The sequence below is a fragment of the Lynx rufus genome, unplaced genomic scaffold, assembly GCF_022079265.1.
Source record: "Lynx rufus isolate CCGP_SWC_20201006 ecotype Redwood Valley unplaced genomic scaffold, mLynRuf1.p SCAF_12, whole genome shotgun sequence".
NCBI classification, from domain to species: Eukaryota; Metazoa; Chordata; class Mammalia; order Carnivora; family Felidae; genus Lynx; species Lynx rufus.
In genome coordinates, this window is record NW_025814826.1 from 36,070,307 (window position 1) to 36,091,167 (window position 20,861).

General features: G+C 35.1%; 2 protein-coding genes and 1 non-coding gene across 13 annotated transcripts in view; 1 reads left to right on the top strand and 2 right to left on the bottom strand.

Moving 5' to 3' along the window:
- Positions 1-9,944, top strand: part of WWP1 (WW domain containing E3 ubiquitin protein ligase 1) — a 129,713-nt gene extending 119,769 nt beyond the window's left edge. For all 8 annotated transcript variants that reach the window (XM_047074100.1, XM_047074097.1, XM_047074101.1 and 5 more), the window contains 3 exons: positions 2,239-2,335; positions 2,769-2,841; positions 8,376-9,944. In XM_047074100.1, coding sequence (XP_046930056.1) covers positions 2,239-2,335; positions 2,769-2,841; positions 8,376-8,475 — 270 coding nt within the window. In that variant the 3' untranslated portion in view covers positions 8,476-9,944. The remainder of the gene's footprint in view (positions 1-2,238; positions 2,336-2,768; positions 2,842-8,375) is intronic.
- LOC124507987 (U6 spliceosomal RNA) lies at positions 7,143-7,246 on the bottom strand. Its single transcript, XR_006961197.1, has one exon. It is a non-coding gene; the product is annotated as a U6 spliceosomal RNA (small nuclear RNA).
- Positions 9,945-14,770: 4,826 nt separating the features above from the next.
- The window catches only part of RMDN1 (regulator of microtubule dynamics 1), a 55,388-nt gene continuing 49,297 nt past the window's right edge, over positions 14,771-20,861 (bottom strand). For 3 of the 4 annotated variants that reach the window (XM_047074106.1, XM_047074105.1, XM_047074107.1), the window contains 5 exons: positions 19,985-20,040; positions 18,398-18,485; positions 17,133-17,163; positions 15,361-15,494; positions 14,771-14,917 (listed from right to left, as the gene is read on the bottom strand). In XM_047074106.1, coding sequence (XP_046930062.1) covers positions 14,867-14,917; positions 15,361-15,494; positions 17,133-17,163; positions 18,398-18,485; positions 19,985-20,040 — 360 coding nt within the window. In that variant the 3' untranslated portion in view covers positions 14,771-14,866. Of the gene's footprint in view, positions 14,918-15,360; positions 15,495-17,132; positions 17,164-18,234; positions 18,486-19,984; positions 20,041-20,861 lie in introns of those variants that run through there. The other variant, XR_006961119.1, reaches the window with a different exon arrangement.

The window sequence follows — 20,861 nt, forward strand, 5'->3', positions numbered from 1 at the left end:
GAGCAGTTTAGCGACGGAACTTCTCGTATACCTATGCTTAACTTTCACTTTCAAGTGAAAACTAAGCCTGGGACTTAGATTTACTAGAAGTGGAATCTTTTTGTAAGGATATGTGTCATTTATTTATTAATTAATACTTTAAAGAAGTGTAGACACTTGTAGAAATTTATCTTACGTACTTCAGCATATGCAAAATGGCACTTACTATTTATTGCACCATTATTGGTATACTAACAGAGACCTGAAACACCTAAATGTCTGTTGGGAGGGGACTAAGTAAATAAATTATGATATATCTGCTCTGTAATTCAGTACCTTGTAATCATTCTTTTACTTTTTTTTTTAATTTGCTTATTTTTGAGAGAGAGAGAGAGAGAGAGCAAGCAGGGGAGGGTTAGGGAAAGAGGGAGACACAGAATCCGTAGCAGGCTCCAGGCTCTAAGCTGTCAGCACAGATCCAATGTGGGGCTTGAACCCACAGACTGAGATCATGACCTGAGCTGAAGTCGGATGCCCAACTGACTGAGCCATCCAGGCACCCTAGCATTCTTTCACTTCTTTTAATGCAAATTAATAAAAATATTGGAAAATATGTTTCAGTAGTTTTGAAGGGGAAAGGAACCTGTGTATAATGTGCTATTTGGTTAAAAGGAAAATTTACATTCTGTGTATTCAAAGTGTATGTTGGTACAGCTGACCCTTGAACAATAAAGGGTTTGAGTTGTGCTAGTCTGCTTCTGTGCAAATTTTTTATAGCACAGTACTGTAAATGTTTCTGTAGCTTCTTTTATTACAAAAATATAGTATATGATATATATACAAAAATATGTGTTAATTGGTTATCAGTAAGGGTTCTGGTCAACAATAAGCTATTAAGTTTTGAGGAATCAAAATTTGAATGTGGATTTTCCCAAAATTTCAACTACATGGGGTATCCGCACCTCTAACTGCTGCATTGTTCAGTGGTCAACTGTATATGAATATAGCGTCTTTGAAAAAAGGTAGAGAAAACTGGCAGCAAGGTGTGAAAGCTGTTCTTGATGCTGTACCTTTTACTACCTTTCAGTTCTGTACTGGGTGCTGTGTATATCTATTACCATTTATAAAAACCAAACAAGGGCCACCTGGCTCGCTCAGTCATAGAGCATGTGATTCTTGATCCTCAGGGTCAAGAGTTCAAGCCCCACCCTGGGCACAGAGCTTAGAAGAAATAAATAAATGAATAAAAAATCAAAAGGGAATAAACCCATTTTCAAGCCTAAAATATCTGAATTGCATCACATACAGAATGTATGCAGGTGTCTGCAGTCTTCCTTTTTAGGGTCTTTACTAGCTTCCTTACTAGTCAGGGACTACTAGGAACATGAAGTTCCCTGACTTTCCCTTGGACATTTGTATCTGTATACCTGAGAAGCTTCAGCTTGAGGTCCTATAAATCCAAATGAGTAGTTGTGTTTTGCGAATTGAGTTTGTTTTAGGGAAAGGGTTGGTTTATGCCATACGTGGTAATGAGCAGTTTGTGTCTTGATGAAATGTGTACCTCAACACAGTTTTATGCAGAAGTGTTTTTGGTCATTATTAGCACTTTTTGTCTCATCCTTAGGTAATGTATATTCTTGTTTACTTTTTATAAATTTTATTTTTAGGATACATTTCTACTCTTAGACTGCTCCAAAAGTTGACTTGCCTTCTATTACAAGACAATCAGATCAATTCAAATCAGTATTCCACCACATTACACATTTATGTCTGTCTTTGAAAAGATAGTAAATGAACTAAATATTTTTAACAAAATGCATCCTTGTAGTTTTCAAGTATGAAGAATCCAAAGAGTTGTGTAAATAGTATCTAGTAGGAGAAAACAGATCAAACTATTGAGAATGGCGACTGTTATAAGGGCTAAACACACAAAAAGCATATAGCACAGAGGTAGGCAGGAGCCCTAACTAGGTGCTAGCTGTGATATTGTAGCCAAACAAACAACATCTGTCCTGGTTACCTTTTAGTGGTTTGACATTTATAAGCCTCCCGTTTCCTGTCTGTATGATGGATGTAATAATACTGATGGACAATCAGTGTTGTAATTGTGAGGATTAACTGAAGTAAGATCGCTGGTATATTTAACATGTGCCTAACCTTAATAATTCTTGAAGAAATTTAAGAACAATTTAAGTGTCTACTATTTTAATTACTGAAGATAATTTAGTATTTTAAAGTAAATTTGATTTTGTTACACAGTTTGTGAAAGAGACAGACAATGAAGTAAGGATGCGACTATTACAGTTTGTCACTGGAACCTGCCGTTTGCCTCTAGGAGGATTTGCTGAGCTTATGGGTAAATGCAGTTTTTCTGCAGTTTCTCTGTAGCTAACTTTGTGATGATAATGGCCTTTAGACATACAGTAGACTTGAATCTAAGGATTATTCTTCTGTGCTTTCTGTAGGGTATCTGCCAGAAGACTACTTAATGGTTACTATCAAGTACATTTGTAAGCCAATGAAAGTCTGCTTACATAGTCTGGTTGGCCATTGCTTTGCTCTTTAGGGTGATTGTGAAGGAGCAAAATTCTTTAGAGCTACGTCTCTTTCCACTAATTTAATTCCTGTTGCTGAATTTCTGCAGCAATAAGAAGCTTCTCTAGGCAGAAGCGATTTACATTGTATTCTGTGTCATTCATGATAATGTGGCATGTTCAGTCATTTAACTAGTTGTCAAAACCAAAAAGTTTAAAGGACCAGATAAATTTTGTCTTGTTTTCTTGATTTAGGAAGTAATGGGCCTCAAAAATTTTGTATTGAAAAAGTTGGCAAAGACACCTGGTTACCAAGAAGCCACACGTGGTAAGTTCAAGAATCCTAAATTGAAAGGTGAAAGTCAGAGAATGTTTTGTTTTTTTTTTTAAATACATAAGACCCAGTATTAGTGCTTATTCATTAACGTAGCCAGAATTTCAATTTTTAGAACATACTGATTAATACGGCATTCTGTAACTAAACCCTTTGAAATGATTTCTGTTTGGTTAATATACTGAGAAATATATCTAGTGATTCACCAGTTATTTAGAGTAACCACTATGTATAATATACGATTGAAGTGCTTCCTGCCTTTTATGAAGTTTGCACTCCCCTGGGGGAGGGAGCACAAATGACAAACAAGTAAGCTATTTGAATTCTAGGAAAGTCCTTCAAAGGAAATAAAGAGGGTGCTATAGATAAGAACCAGAGGGAACCTCTTCTAGGTTGTGTGGTCAGGGAGATTCTCAGCATAATGTTGGAGTTGGATAAATAGCATGCTGCGGGAAGAAACGGAAAAAGCACATTCTTTGTACAGGGACATTTCCAAAGACCTTGTAGTAAGAAATAATTTTTCAAGGAAATGAATGATGACTGGTGTCATTGGAACTTAGTGAATGAGGGGAGACAGGGATAAAAAGAATTTGGAAATTTAGGCAGGGCTAAATTATGTAGAACCTTGTAGGCTGTTACAAGTCACTTGGATTTCAATCTAAGGGTAGTGAGAAACCTTTGAAAAGTTTTAAATAGCAGCTAATGAGATTCAGGAAAAATCACTCTGGCAACAGAGGAGGAACTGGATTCAAGACCAAACGCAGGGAGATTAGTTAACAGAACTGCTTTAGTCATCCAGGGAAAAGAGGAGGATAATTTAGGAGGTACATGGTTCTTTTAGGAGGTGAGAACTATTTTCCTACTGAGCAGTTATTTGCCTTTTTATTGTTTTGACACTTGCATTTATGGTGCAGAAGCAATGGTAGATAAAACTAGTGCCTCAGCACAAATCAGGGCCGTGGCACCAAAATGCCGTCTCCATTGTTCAACATCACATACCTGCAGTTTAAAGCAGAAAGCAGAAAGCAAAAAGCAAAAAGCAAAAAAAAAAAAAAAACAAAAAAAAAAAACCTCTTTCAAGATTGTTCTTTATGAAGCAGTAAAATATACATATATGTGTGTGTATATATATATATATAGATACACACACACACACACACACACATATATATACTAAATCTTGATGCTTGAGTGTGTATCTCTTTAATATTCTGTATGACAAAATGAGAAGCCTGCATAAAGCACTTCTTATTCACACCAGAGAATTGTGGTTGTCTTGAGGGGAGGCTCTTTGGCAGTTGAGTTGAAAGCTGAACCAGCTTGCTCTTTTTGATGGAACACCGTTTTTATTTGAGAGAGTGACTGACAAACTGTTTATTCAGACGTGTATTTGGCAGACATTTTCTTGAAAAGTAATGAAGGAAGCTTATCACTTCAAGGGAAACAACTGACAGCATTTGTTGGCAATGATAAAAGTTGAGGTTTCAGGCAAAAATTAGAATTTGGGAGAACTTGTTTATACCATCATGAGCTTGAAAGCCTTCCCAAGACTTTCTGATGAGATTGGTGGTATTATTAAAAATGAGATTTTTTTCTATCATGTAATTTAATGTGTCAACATTTAGAAATACTTTATAACTTGGTGAATCCCTGTTTCCAAATGACCAATGCATGATGTTATAAAATCATGCATGGGTAAAAAGAGCCATTCAGAGTACAAGATAAACCAATCGGTTTTACATAACAGAGTAGAAAAAGTTCTTTGGTATGATTTCAGAACCCATATTATGTATAATATTGCCAAATTTATTTAGTACAATAGTCAAGAATAATAGCCACAATGACCTGAAAAAACTAGAGTACATCTCTGTTTTCTAACCACATATCTATGTGGGGGCAAATTTTCATATACTGTACTTAATATAATGCAACAAAATAAATGCACATATAAATATCAGAAACCAGTTGTCTTCTATTAGGCTAGACATCAAGATTTGCAAAAATATATAACAGGATCACTTTTTTTACCATTTTTTTTTTGAGAATAGTCATTTTTATCAATAAACATAATTCACATAAACAGAGCTCGTGGGAATTTGCAATATTTTAAAGTGTGAAAAGGATCATAACCAAAAAAATTTGAGGACACCAGCCTAGATTAAATTGTTGAATCCAGTAAAGGAGAGATTGTTGAGGTAGATGAGAGAGTTCAGAACCAAAGAAAGATGAAAACAATTGAGATGCTGAGTAAAGGTTAAGGAATTAGCCTTTGATAAAACAGGAATACTTCCTTTGTTGTAATAGGAGAGGAAGAAATGTTGGATGTAAGCTGTAATTACCACTGTTGGTTTCTGTTTATTCAAAGTATGAAGTGAGGTCACTAAGAATGAAGAAAGTAAAAAAACTCTGAGGAGAATGAGAGTTGTCAGAGCAGACAAGTATCTACTAGAGAAATAAGGCTGAGAATGATGTGTGATATTGGATTGCCTACTTGGATCTGAAGTGACACCAATCTGTCTAGTTGTAGGATTCTCCCCTCCAGGAATTTTCAGCTGTTAGGTCCAAGGAGTGAAAACTAGAAGGCTGAATTTATTCAGTTTGAGTTTTGATTAGTTAAGTTCAAAAGGGGGAAGAAACAGGGATTTGAAAGTACTTGCAAGGTAGTGGATATAAGGATGGTCTGTAGCTTAAGTACAAAATAAGGACGGGAAGAGTCTGTGGACAGCTAGGATGGTGACAAAGTAATGGATTAATGGGTTAGCATTTTAATTGAAGGAAGCTGGAAAGACAGAATTGAGTTTTTGAGGGTGCCTGGGTGGCTCAATTGGTTGAACATCTGACTCGATTTTGGCACAGGTCATGATCTCAGTCATGGGATCAAGCCCTGTGTCAGGCTGTGCTGGGCATGGAGTCAGCTTGAGATTCTCTCCCTCTCCCTCTGCCCCCACACCTTGTGCTTGTGCACTCAAAAAAAAAAAAAAGTGGAATTTTTTTAATTAGAAATTTCCTGCTGGTGATGACAAGGTTCAAGGTATATTATCCTAAAGTCAGTAAATGAGAGGAACAGGTCACTGAAGATGAGAACTTGGGAGGTCATGCATGGGTGTTGCGTATCATCAAGTGAATGAGAGGACAACCATGAACCCAGGTGCCAGAACTTTCAGTGAATGAAAGGAATATGACCAAGAGGTCAACAGAGGGTAGCCAAAAGTTCAGAAAAAGGTTGCATAGCTAGATTGTATGTGCCTCACAGGAGGGAAGTTTTACTGCTTGGCTGCAGGGAAATGGTTATGTTTCAGACTAGCTGGGTTTTTAGTTAAGGCAAGTTATTAAGACCTTAGAAAACTGCAAATCATAAAACAGAAGTTCAGAGGAATGGAGATCTGAGGTGGAAGAAAGGGAAAAGGTGAGGATTTAATTCAGATCAGTGGAATACAGTTAACGGTATTGGGATGAGAATTTGTATGAACATAGATCCCGAGACACCAGAGTTTAGTAGTGACAAAGGTAAACACTGCTACGATCTATGGCGGAAGTCTTGATAATTCTCGGAATGAGTTCTGCTGTCCTCTCCAATGCTTTGCTTATTGAGGTGGCCACTTTCAGAGCAGAGGCTGTATACACTGGTATAGAAAACCAACAGTCCATTGCAAAAGTATTGGTAGGGTCTTCCATTTTTATAGGTTAAGTAGAAGTATCAAATTTGACTCAGCTGGAACTAAAACAAAAGCTAAACTAAAACAGTATTCTGATATCTATATAGTAAGTACCCTCTAAGATGAAGAGATTTTGGTGTGTCTCTGTCCTTTGGCTGGTGTCTTAAAATAGAACCCTGTTTCGGATGTTTTCAAGTAATGTACTTTCTTATGTAGTTAACTCAACATTTACTAAATGAAATGGATAAGTGTTAAAAGAGTAGGGATGACTGCCCCTCATGGGTGTTAGAACATAATGGAAGAAACTAGTCAGTCATAATACAGAGCAAAGAAAATGCTAAAAGCAAAATAAAAAGAGCTTATGGAGAGGAGAATTGTTAAGTCTGTATAAGATGCTCAAGGAGAATTCTTGGAGGAAGTTTTAGCATTTGGACTGCTTCTTAGTGAATTAGTATTTTCATACCGGGAAAAAGGTATTCCCGATCGTGAGAGAGCCATAAGAGCATGTCGTGAAACAGAAAAGCATGTGATATTTTGGGAAAACATTAAATTAATTGATGGGGGGCTATACCAAACAGCTTCCTTCCCCCATACCTTCAATCCATAGTAATTAGAAAACTAAGAGGGTTTTTTTTGTTTTTTGTAATGGAAGGCTCCATGAATTTGTGTTGTCATTCTTGTGCAGGGGCCATGCTAACCTCTGTACAGTTCCAATTTTAGAATAGCACAACAAAGGTTTTTTAAACTGGCAAGTCTTTTTTATGAAAGGACCTCTGGCAGTGATGTAATAAGGCTAGATGGGTTGTGGAGAAGTCAGGAAAAAAATGGATGCAAGATCAGTAGACAGGAAATTTTGATGGTCCATATAAGAGATGTTGAGGAAGTAGAGAGACACAAGAGTGCAGTTGCCAACACAAACGATCTGGATGGAAGAGATACAGAGATTCAGTAAAGAGAAAGAATTTGGCAAAGGCTATATTTGAAAGATGTAAGAATTAGAAAGTGACTGGTTGTCTTAATATAGGACTGTATTGAAAAATTTTTTATTGACTTCAGCTATCAGTGTGACGGGGGCATGGGGGAGAGAAGGTACATGGTCTGCTTAATTGCTACCGTTAATAGATTTAACTTTTCATACAAAGAGAATAAAATGGTGTTCTCAGGCCATTTTAATTGGCTGCCTTGTTTCAGAAACTCAAAAGGCTCTTGATTATTAAGTTTCCTGACTCTTAAGCAGGAGTGGAGACAAGGGCAGAGGGATAGTAGTAGGAGGGAACCTAGATAATCTATAGAAATCTTCCATGTGAGAAAATGAAAATACAGAATGGTTTTACCTACATGAGAGCTGTTTCACTAGATAGAGGGGAAACTAAAACCCTAGACCCTCCCTCCACCCAAATCTTAATCCAGCTAAACAGAGCAGCGAATTCTTTTAAGTATGGCAGGAATGGAAGCACTAAAGTATGTATTTGTTTACTGGCTTCCCTCCCCCGCCCCGAAATATAAGTTCCACAAGGATAGGAACTTAGTTTTTTATCATTCTATCACCAGCTCCTGGACAAATATCTGATATATAATAGATTCTTAATAACTGGTAAGTGAATGAAATAAATGGACTTAAAAACCGAAGAGAAGTTAGAGGGACTTATGACAACTTGCAATGTCAGTTTTTTCTGGGAAATGTTAAAATATTTTTATGAGTAAAAAATCTGTATGTGTTAATATAATAGTAAATTGTTAGAATACCTCTGGCAAAATTTTTAGATCTCCTCTATCCATTTAGTTTGTCAAATGTGCTTTAAACAGTATTGTATTAGAAATCTTTTCAGAGTTTGTTTTATTAAAAACACATCTGTTTTTGTTTTTGTTCAGTTTTAATCGCTTGGATCTACCACCATATAAGAGTTATGAACAACTAAAGGAAAAACTTCTTTTTGCAATAGAAGAGACAGAGGGATTTGGACAAGAATGAATGTGGCTTCTTGTCTTGGAGGAGCTCTTGCATTTAAATACCCCAGCCAAGAAAAATTGCACAGATAGTGTATATAAGCTGTTCATTCTGTACAGTGAATTTTCTGAACCTCTCAAAGTATAAATGTTTTCCGTTCTTCCACAGAAATATGCAAAACAGTTCATCCTTTTCTACTTTATTTATTGTTCCCTTGAAGTGACTGACTAGGAAAAAGATCATCCTTAAATTTTGAAGCAAGCAAGAGACTTTATTAAAAAATAAGTATATATCTATATAAGCATATATGATAATGGCTCTAGTTTTATAGAGCTCTGGGTATATTAAACATGACAGCCGTTCATTCAAAAATAATCTGGATTTGCTTTACCTTGTTTCTATTATCCAGAGAAAAAAGTACAAATTGCTTCATGATCTTCTCCCTTACTTAACACCTCCTGAGGGTGTTTAGTTGCATGGCTGTTCAGGAAGGTATTAAGGGCTTAGGCCAAATCTTACTTTGAGTATGTTAAAAAAAATGCTGCTGGCTTTTCTGAAGACAGGCATTTGAACCTGTCAATTTGTTTTAAATAAGTACAATAGTTGAAAAATTTCCCTCTTTGCTATATCACTAATACAAAGTAATGAATGAAACCCTAACTTAAATGTAAGGCACATACTAGATCCAAAGCCATTTAGTTTATTCTAGAGATTGGAAAGAATTCATTAGGCAGCAAAGAGGTTTGTTTACATGTTACTTTGGGATGCTAGGTATTTGTGGAGTTAAAAAGAATCAGGTACTTGTGTACTTTGTTTTTAAATCTGTGATGTTCTTTAAATTTAACTCATAATAAATTGATGCGGTTTGATACTTAGGAACATACAATAAGGTAATGTGAACAATTTTGCTTTTGTGTTCAAAGTTTTGGTTTTATAAAACTGGATGGACTGAAGAGTTGTGTAAGCATTTGAACACTCAAATGAGTCTATTTTCTATTAGTGTTCGAATATCTTCATTCCTCTTAAATTCATGAAAATTTTATCTGAATTATATAAGCATATTAAAAAATCTTTTGGTTCCCCACCCCCCTTTTTACACAGATCATTATTTTTGTCCTAATAACTTTTTAATTTTTCATTATCAAGGGCATTTGCTGAACTACAAAGATGTATAACAAATTAAAATCTGATGTGAATGATATTAATGCTATTTTAGCAAACTGGGCTTCCTTACTAATACAGAAATTTTAATTTCCATTTGTATCATTTCAATATGCAGTGTAAATTTCATTCAGTTTTTTATAACGACGGAACGGACATCTTACAATGTTATGTGTAACATATTTAACTGCTAAGTACATACGGAAAATACTATACAATTTAATTTCCCTAAACAGTTTTTGTTTTGCCAAAATTTTATTTTTCTACATATTAGATTGTGTTCTGCACTTCAGAGTTCATAGTAAAGATGAAATAAAGGCAGTGATCCACTATGTTGAATAGACTCCTTTCCCAAATCCTAGTCTGACACTGGCTATTTTGAAGCATAAAGAATTAAAAACAAATGCTAATGTATATGGCATTATGTGACAGAGGGTGACCAATCTTCAAAAGGGCTAAGTTACACCATAGAAAGCACCACTGCTGAATGAATTTTGCCATGACAGAAGTTCTCGAACATCATTCAGTGGAGGTATGTGAGAATACAATTAGCAGATTTGACTGAAGACAGGCTTTCAGGGTGCTGAACCTCTATCCTTTCTTCAGGTAAGAAATTAGATGACGCTACACAGAACCCACAGACCAAACCAGCTTTCTGAAAAAAGCTATTTGGGAGAACTTATTAGGGCCTTCTACCTTTCATACCCAATTGCAGAAATCCAGGCCTACAGGCAGGATTTATTATGTCTTGATTTATATACTCAGTGGCAGTGAGAGAAACCAAAGATGTAGCCATCTCTCACCTTTTCCCGTCTTCCCATCCTGGTCCTGTGCTGCACTAGACAGGCTCACTATGCCTGAAATGAAAAAACAGGCAAAAACAATGAGGCTCAGAGACAGATTCATAGTTATTTCATTTCAGCAAAACTTAACGGCACCACCAAACTGAGCCCAGTGAACGGATCACAGGAACAATAGTTTCATCAATCAGATTAGCTATCTTCCAAGGAGAGCAGCTACAAGGGTATTTTGGTTTTAGTGCTTCCTAGGCAGTTTAAGCTCAGAGAGTTATTAATAAACCTTTTGCGCCTTGCAGCCTTCAGTTAACCACCCACCTTTTCTCTTCAAAACTAGATAGGGTGGTATGTGTCAAAATACCACTAGGCAATTTTGCTTTTGTTAAAAATGACCCCTGACTGGTAAGTTGCATCTGGACTGGGAAATCTCCAGATACTTGATGCTGCTGTAAGGTCATTTTCTGAAATGTAAGGAGTCCTGACATTGACTTTCTGGCTAGCTGTGGTTCCTATCCTTACAGCTTTCTGAGTAAACTGGTGCCACATGAAGCCTTTTGCAGACTTTGAGTCTGAGGGTTTGGTTTAACCTAAGAAGATCCCCTGGTGAACCTGCAGAAGTAAAAAAATCTTCTCGTTGAAATATGTAGATGAGAGAACAAAGGTCTTATAAAACTCCCAGTTTTCTTAATCCATTGATCTTAAAAGCCAAACTTAAGATATTAACTGGGGATTTGGACATCTCAAGGGAAAAGCCCGGACCATATCAGAGCAGCTCACGAAGGCTCCTCTGTACCAAGTGTATTCTCCTCAGTCACAGGATAAAACACACTGTTCACTGCTCTCAGAGGGCAGTGCAATGGACCAGAACAGGGCATTCACTCAAATGGTGTCATGGCCCTTGACAAAGTAATCCACCCCTATTTTTTCTTCCCAACAATGCCCTGGCACATAGTCCAAAATAAATTTTACGGTGAATGTCACATGAAAGCAAAACAATACCCTCCCAAATAATGTAGTACCAAAAACACACATCAAAAAGTGGGATCTCCTGAATTCCAAAATTTCTCTTCCTAATCTCAACCAAGAACTCAGATAATACCATTTAAAAATATTTACTGATTGGGGCGCCTGGGTGGCTCAGTCGGTTAAGCGTCTGACTTCGGCTCAGGTCATGATCTCACCATGGGTTTGAGCCCCGCATCGGGCTCTGTGCTGACAGCTCAGAGCCTGGAGCCTGTTTCAGATTCTGTGTCTCCCTCTCTCTCTGCCCCTCCCCTGTTCACTCTGTCTCAAGAATAAACAAAAAAAAATTTTTTTTTAATATTTACTGATAAATCCTTTACATGTTCTCTTTCATCGTCACAACTCCCTAAGGTTGGTGTGTCTGCTTTTTCTTTGTTGTGGTGATGCTTATAGGTAAGAAAGTGCATCTGAAAGAAGTCATTTTTACAAAGTCCATAGCTAGTTCACAGTCTGTGATTAAACACTCGGGAAAATTTTGCTAACAAGTTAACAGAGCTTTCAGATTTTTTATAGAGTAGCCACTTTTCAAATCCATATTTATTCTCAATCCTCAAAAGAACGAAATTAGGATACCCACAAGAAGAGGTAATTATAATCACCAACAGCCCATGTCTATAATATGTTAAGAATACTGCAAACATCTGTCCACATGCATGTGGGGAAATCATCTCAAACTAGCAATCACGTCTGGAACATACACAAGAACAGTTAAGTGGGGACTGCACAGGAAGAAGAATAAATGGGGTCCTAGGGGTTTTTCCCAAAAGTAGTAGGTCTCACTGTGGGTGAGGAAATGCCAAGAACCGCTGTAAAACCTGGTGAATCAAACTCCTGGAAAGTCAAAAAGTAGAGACAAAATGCACATAAATCAGAATCTTAAGAGCCATACCACATCTTGGAGAAGTGAGCTTATCCCTTATTATTAGAAAGAAGATAATAGCTCTATAAATTAGACCCAGCAACCACACACTCCTGGGTATGGATATAACTTGTACCTAATGTTCATAGGAGCCAAAGATTGGAAACAGCCTAAATACTCTTCAGTGAATGGTTAAACAGGTACACTAAATACAGTGAAATAGAATCAACAGTGCAAAGGAATCAACCACTGACTAGATTTAGATCTTAAAGGAATTAGGTCAAATGAAAAAAAACAATTCTCAAAAGGTCACATACACTATGATTCCATTTTATGACACTCTTGAAGACAAAATTATAAAGGAGAGATTAGTGGTTACCAGGATTAGGGATGGTGGTAGGGAGGGAAGGTGGATGGGTGTGACCATAAAAGGATAGCACTAGAGTTTTTTGTGACTTGGTGGAACAGTTGTATAGCTTGATTGTAGTGTCAGCTAAAAATCTACATGTGACGTAATTACATAGAACACACGTGAGAGCATTTAGAAGTAAAATCTGAATCAGGTCTGTGGGCTATACCCATTTCCTGGTTTTGATATTGTACTATAGTTCTATGTTACCTCTGGGACTGCTGTACCTTTTCCCGCTCAACTCCCTATGAATCTATGATTTCAAAGCAAAAATTTAATAGTGCTAAAAAATATCAGATGACTCCCCCTCCCCCCACCAAAGGCTCTCTCACTGAATTTCACAAAAACTACTTACCAGAAGTTATCCTTGAACGAATCAAAACCCCTCACTTCCCATTTGATTACTTGGTATGGCTGGTAACTACACACACACACACACACACACACATCACAGCTTCAGAAAATACTGAAAGTCCCTCTAATGAGAAAATTAAAAATGAGAAATTTTCAGATGAAAATGCTGAAAACAATTCTTTAACACACTATACTGATATGAGTTAAATATAAACTGTAGAAACAAAAAAATTCAAATTAGAAATTCAAAAAGAACTGGACAAACTACATGAAAACGTGAAATGCCTGCTGACTGGAATCAGAAAAAAAAAAAAACAAAAAAACAAGAAAAAGACAAACATCTCGGAAGGAATGTATCAGAGGAAGAAAACGAGACCTGGAAGAAATAAGGAACATGGGAGGAACACACTCAAACAGACAAGAAAATGAAAGAAATAAAAAAAAAAAAATCAGAGAAGTTTAAAAAATTAGGCAAAGAAGATCTAACATATAATTAAAATCACTGGAAAAAAGATGGAAAAGTGGTTCTCAAAGTGTGGTAAGATAAATCTTGAATAAGGGACAATTGAAGATAACTGGACTGTCCCCTTCAAAAAGTCAATGAATGATGTGAGGAAGAAAAAAAAAGATGGGAGAACTGTTCTGGATTTTTAAAAGTGTAAGACATTCTGGGACATTTGAGAAAATCTGAAAATAGCTGGATATTAGATGTTAAAAGAATTACTGTTAACTTTTTGTTGTGATAATGGGTTTTTGTTTAAAGGATGTCCTTATTCTAAGAAAACGCATGCTGAAATATCTAGGGATGAAATATGTTATCTACAATTAATTCCAAAACTTTAGAAATATGTATATATAAATATGTGAATATATACACATGTAAGTAAAATATAGCAAAAGATTAGCAACTGGAGATGAAGTTTTCAAGTTCGAACATACATACACATCCTGGTTTTATCGAGGATAACACAGAAACAGCCCCTACCAATAGAGTTTACTTTAACAATACAATTCCCAAATCCTTTGGGGGAAAACCCACCTCTACACATACTTTGGTTTATCTAAGTTACATTCAAGATTATCCTTTTTATAAAACAGTTCTGCAGTGGGGGCATCCCAGCCTCAAGTAGTACTGTCCTATTTAAAACATCTTCATTTCTATTTCACCCTTGAGTTCTGCGTTCCTTTCACATTAGAAAATAGAATTTGGGTTTTGTCTAGTGACAAAAATCAGTCCTCCACTTGAGGGTCTATGTCACATTAAAAGAAGAAACCACTCCCATTTTCCGTCCTCTCCTGACTTGAGTTTTTTCCTTATGCAGGTTGGTTCCAAGATCCATCACTTAACTACTTTATACCAAGAACCCTCAACATCCTAACCTCCTAATTTTCACTGCATCTTCTCTGCAAGATCTCAACTTTGCATCAGTCCAACTTGACAATGCATTCCCCCAATGCCACCTCGTAAACAAAACTTTCTTTTATTGATGTCCCATTCTGATGTGATCCATCCTCCCTTAGAAGTCTTATACCACTTGGTATTGTTGGTGTCCTAAGTGCACAATATCTCTGCCTCTGAGCCAGGGAGATGTCCTTACCACTCTTATGGCAATTATTTCTTTTGCCTTGTTACCTGTGAAGAAACTTAAGATTTTGTATATTTAAATTTGTTAAATCGTTACATTAAAGAAACTGAGAAAACAGCCATAGAACACATTTATGGTTTATATATTATTTATGTATTATCTTTGTAATGTGATGAAAAGGCAGTGTTTCTTAGATACTTCATGTACTTTCTTCTCTGACAAATTCTCATTTCTGGTCACTGAAACCTGTAAGCAACTGAGCAGCTTCTGTCTGTATCTAAAATGGAAAAATACACGTTATAAATAAACAGGACAGCATAGATATCAACTTGTGAAATCTAAGTTCATAAAGTGGGCTCTGGTTTGTTTCTAAGAGTTCCCAAAAACTAGGATAGCACATTGTAAAAATAAAATTTAACAGTGACTGGGTAAGACTCTTCCATGTTAATACACATCCGTTGCCTTTTGTTTTAGAAATCTTATTTGATCTGTCATGTATGTCAAACAGGAATAAGGCAGCAAGTAACTCATAACATCTGTTAATAGTAACTAAACATTTGCATACAGAAATTAATGGAAATGTTAATGAACTCACATTTGAAATGAATACTCTTGTTTTCAACAATGTGCATTTAGATAGTTTTTAAAGAAGTTCTTACTTCACGTTTAATAGTGCCTCAATAGAAACCTATCTGCCTTAATTTATTGGATATGTGTTACCTGTTTATCCTCCTCTGTGTGTGCTGGATAGTCCTTGGCTTTCATTAGCCAGAAGGCAGCAAGCTTTTTGTTGTGTAACTTCAAATAGGTCTTTCCTAAAAGAAGCAAGTTTTTGCTGTAGAAGTTTGGATCCACTGTACAGAAGAAAGAAAAATTTATTTCAGATGACATACTTGTAGAGGCTTAATTTTTTCAGTCTAAATTCCAATAATAAATTTATGTGGTCAATAAAAGATTAGGCTAACTCGAATTCTCTTTTGTTCAACTATTCCTATCTCAGAAAAATGCTGGTTAAGTATCATTCATTCAGTGTCTACTATATGATGGGAGAAGTAACAGGTAATGGGAGCCTAGGAGGAGCTTCTAAACCAGATATGGTCCTTTAAAAAAGGTTGCTCAGGAGAACTGACCTGGAGTAAACTGACCTAGAGTAAAACCTGGAGATGACTATAATTATTGAGGATTTTTTTTAGCTCTGTAAGACATGACCATGCTTTTTTCTCAACACCCCAAACAAACCCTTATTCCTTTAAGGCTCTAGGTTTTATTTGGCAATTATGCTTCTAAATCCCTCTGAGGAAATTTTATTCCCAAATTCATATTCATGATCTATAGAACTACCACCATAACAGGTTATCAGTGAAAGACAGTAATAGAGCATATCAGAATATATTACTGACAGTTTAACATGCAGACTCAATTCTTTATAAGAAATGTTTTTTTTTAAATGCTTTGCTATCAGAAAAGCATTTGAACAAGTCCATATAAGTAGGCTCTCTAATACAGTCTTTAATATTCTTCTGATTAATTTTATAGAAATAAAATTACAGTGGTTTCTTGGGTGTATTTGGTAACATATGCTTATGTCCTTTACTTTTCTAGTTTGTGCTATTAAATTTAAAAAGGAAGAACTTAGGATGGGCTGGTGTCAGTTTTGTAGGGCTGGCCATTTCTTCAAAGCAAGAGTGACATGAAACTCTTCACAAAAGAAGACAATATCTGTAACAAAACAAAAACTGGCCTGGTTTAAAAACAAGACGTCTTATTTAAGTGCTATTTGAAAGTTGCTAAAAGAGTAAATCTTAGAAAAAATTTTTTAAAAATGTGGTAGTCATTAACTAGACTTATTGTAATCATTTACAACATATACAAGTATTGAATCCTTATGCTGTACACCTGAAACTAACATAATGTAGTATGTCAATTATGTCTCAATAAAAAAATTTTAAACATTTAAATACATAATAAATGTTCCTAATCAGCTGTATAATCTTGAATAAGAGAGTTAACATGTCAAAGCCTCCTCTGAAAAGGAAGGTTGAATTACATCAAATAAAGGACCATTCCAGAACTGTAGCTCTAAATTCAGCAGCAACCTACTTCTTACTCAGGTGATCTTTACTGAATAAAGACTAACAAATATTTGATAATGTCTACTGCAAAAAGAAGTAGATCAGAATAAGTAATATTTTATTTTAAAAATTTCTATTATAGGGGTGGCTCAGTCAGTTAAGTGTCCAACTTCAGCTCAGGTCACAATCTCATGGTTCATGAGTTTGTGCCCTACAGCGGGCTCTGTGCTGACAGCTCAGAGCCTGGAGCCTGCTTCAGATTCTGTGTCTCCCTCTCTCTGCCCCTCCCTGGCTCGTACTCTCTTTCTCTCTCTCAAAAATAAACATTTAAAAAATGAGGATATTAAATAAAAATTTCTATTCTATATAAAGCATTCATACAATTTTAACTGTATTAGTATGTGAAATTAAAAATGTTACCTTGCTCTGCCCTGTGAAAGTAGCCTAAGGCCTGTTAAAAACACAACCCAAACATAATGAAAAGGGTTATAACAGAATCGATATTAAAAAAAACTTTTGTTCAAAAGTCAGGAAGTAAATTAAGATATCTTAAAGTCCAATTCATTGACAGAGTTAACACAGCAAAATTGAACATATTATTAAATCATCGGAGCACAGATTACGGTATATGGACCACTTCAAGTAATAACTTGATTGCTGTTCAGAACTTGTACCAACCAAGCATCAAGTGCAGAGAGGAAAGAACATCATCATATGCAACAGAGCTATTCTGATCTTTCTCTTCTTAAATCATAATAGTCACTACCAGTAAAAACTTGATAAAATCAAAAGCTAAATTTACTCAGTGGTATATAGGTTGTACCAATAAATTTTTAAAACTCCTTTATTACTGAAATTCCAACATAAAATGCTATTGTGAATCTGAAACTCTTAGTTCTTTTTGTTCCACTTCGACTGTTTTTATAATGTATTAACTGATTTCTTAGAAACATAACTAACTTGTTATAGTAGAGCTGACAGTATTTTCTTAGAATATATTCTTTTTAATAGCAGTATTTCCCCACTGTGTTCTAATTTTTCAACTAAATACTTTTACATCAAATTCTACAATATTATTTCCCAGAAGAAAAACATAGCTCCTTGTTATGGTATAGGTATTATGGAAGCTTTTTCAATGGCCTTATCTCCTTACTCTGAAAATTTTAGTGATGTTAACTCAAAATATTTGCCCAGAAATCCCTTTCAAATTTTATTTTTAACAAGGAAGCAAAAGGCCTTGAAAATATAAGAGTATGAACCTTTCAACCCCACTTTTTAAAAAAAGTTACAATTACTCTTTATCTATACAAATACACACTTTCTTCTCTAGGTAAATTGTAGTGTGTAGAACACGTACCTAAAACATGCTGAACAGCAGCTGTTGAATTTCTTGTTCTATTTTATGACTTTTATATGGTATATAGGTTTCAAATAGAAAATGATAAATTTTAGCCATGAGCTATTATAGCTAACAACATACCAGAGTCATCAGCCACTCACCTAAAGAAAAAAAACCACTCACCAGTCATAGATTATAAGTATTAAGCCTTTGTGATAAGATAGTTGCATTGGATGGTTAGAAACGTGCTCAAATGCCTCACTGATCAGAGCTCCAGATCTGGACACTGTAGAATGGCACTGCAGTTAGGAAACCAGTACTAACTTAATAAAGGACAGCACACTACCTCCTCATAGGTGGAACTAGGAGGAGTTGCAAACAGCATTTTAGCAATTCTTCTTTGATACCAAGGCATTTCAGCAAATGTATAACACCTATAGAGAAATAAAATAACATCTATATATCTGAAATTCACCTTTTTTTTTCTCTTAAGAAAACTAAGCATCTTAACATATAAAACGTATCTTCTCCTGTTGTACGTTTAAACAATTTGTACTTTACATAATAATATCCAGTAGGTTAATATGCCTACTAAATTACCCAGAGACTGGTTTATATTGATTCATCAATTAAGGTATATTTTGTGATTAATATAAATAGTAAGCGATAGTACTAGTAATGATAACAGCATATATCATTCATCACTAAGTGCTCACTTTGTTTCAGGTGCTAGGTGATTATCTCTCATCCACTCCTTACAAGAACTAAATGAGTTTGGATCATTACCCCTATTTTTTGCATTAGAAAGACTAACTCAGAGAAGTTTTTAAAAAATTGACAAAACCATGGGGTGACTGGGTGGCTCAGTGGCTCAGGTCATGATCTTGCGGTCCGTGGGTTCGAGCCCCACATTGGACACTGTGCTGATGGCTTAGAGCCTGGAGTCAGGTTCAGATTCTCTGTCTCCCTTTCTCTCTGCCCCTCCACTGCTCACGATCTGTCTCCCTCAAAAATAAACATTAAAAAAATTTTTAATTAAAATAAAATGACAAAACCAAACATGATATGCATAAATAACAATGACAAAACACAACTTAAGCCTACCTATTTGAAAGAGTGAAGCAAATGATTAACATCCAAAGATCTTGACAAATTTCTGATAGAAGTAGGGAAAAAAGTGCTAGATCTCTATGGTCTGAATTCCTTGAGGTAGACTTGTATCTCATTCATGTTTACTCCCTAGCATCTGACTTAGTGACTGTCTCTCCATTATCATTAGTCCTCAGAAAGCGTTTTGTTAGTTTAATATGGCCCTGAAGGATATTTAACTCTTTAAGAGTCTGATACAAGGTTTTTTACACCAAAAAGAAGACAATAAAATATTCAGATCTGCAGACTACACCCAAAGAAAACATGGCAAACCTGTCTCAAGAAAGACTCTTAAATCAGCAAGCATTTAAATAGATTGGTGTATGCTCATACCAGCAAAATAATGTTATACATTGGATAAATGGAAAGATACTAAAAGTCAAAATTATATTGCTGTTCAGATGAATCAGACTGTATTTTATACACTTTGAAGATGCAAAGACTCTCTTAGAGCATCAAACTGTATTGCTACATAACTAGATGAATCCAATTTCATTGGATAAAAATAATCTTTCCCAACAAAAGGAATTTCAAAGTCTAGCAAGAAGTTTTAACGCCTTTTTCATCTTAGTATTTACTTCTAAGTGATCTGAATAACAATGGTTAACACAATTACAATCAAATTTAGTATTTTCTAACAATACATCACAACTGCTAGTTAATATAATGAACTAAATACTCATGAATGTCAAATACTTTTAAATATTTTACATCTTGTTTCATATACTACAAAATAAGATCATACTAAACACGACTGAAATATTTACTTAAGAAATTTTCTTACCAAATACCCATAAGGTGAATGGAGGTAGCATCTTTTGGGTTCAGTTCAATTGCTTTCTAACAAGAAAGGAGAAGGTCAATCATATCTGTGTTCTAAACACAAATAATGCTTGTGTTTCAGCAAGCATAAAGCCATGATGTAAAGTTTTTTGGCAACCCTGCATTTCAATCCTTCTAGGATAATGAATATCAGCTTTTTCCCTCTTGATTCTTTAATTTGGTTAATAAATTCATTTCAATACACTGTTAATGACTTGTATTAAAGGTTCTGTTTTATAAAGTTTGGCAATAAATCCTGATAGGATTTATCAATATGAGAAAAAACATGAAATCTGTAAATCAATCTCATTTTGAAAACTATAGTTCTCAATGTTTCTTCTAGATAAGAAAAGGAAGTTATTTTTGGCAAGTTCTATATGAATATTGCATTAAATAGCATTATTTACTAAAATAAGAAAAAAGTTACATAATAATTTTACAAAGTCTCTTCTTGTATTTAGAATTTATTCAACCTCCCCATTTATCCTTAACAAAGGAAAAATGCTATTTAGTCACAGAATTTATTAGTAAAATAATTATATGCAATGTAAAATACATTGATAAAGTCTCCCTAATTTCTATTTACTATGTGAAAGTCCTATGTGAATTAATGTAAAGCATAAACTACAGATTAGCTTTAACCCAACTATTCCTTTTTTCAATTATTTTGTTGAACGCCACTAAGAATATCTCAGATTAATGTTAATCCTATTAAAAATAAAAGACCCTTGTTAAAAAATTGAGACCTTCTATTTTATGCTTTTCAGTAAACCCACATTTTCACTTTCAGTTAGTAATTATGAGATACACATTTTAAAATATTTGTAACTGGTTATCAA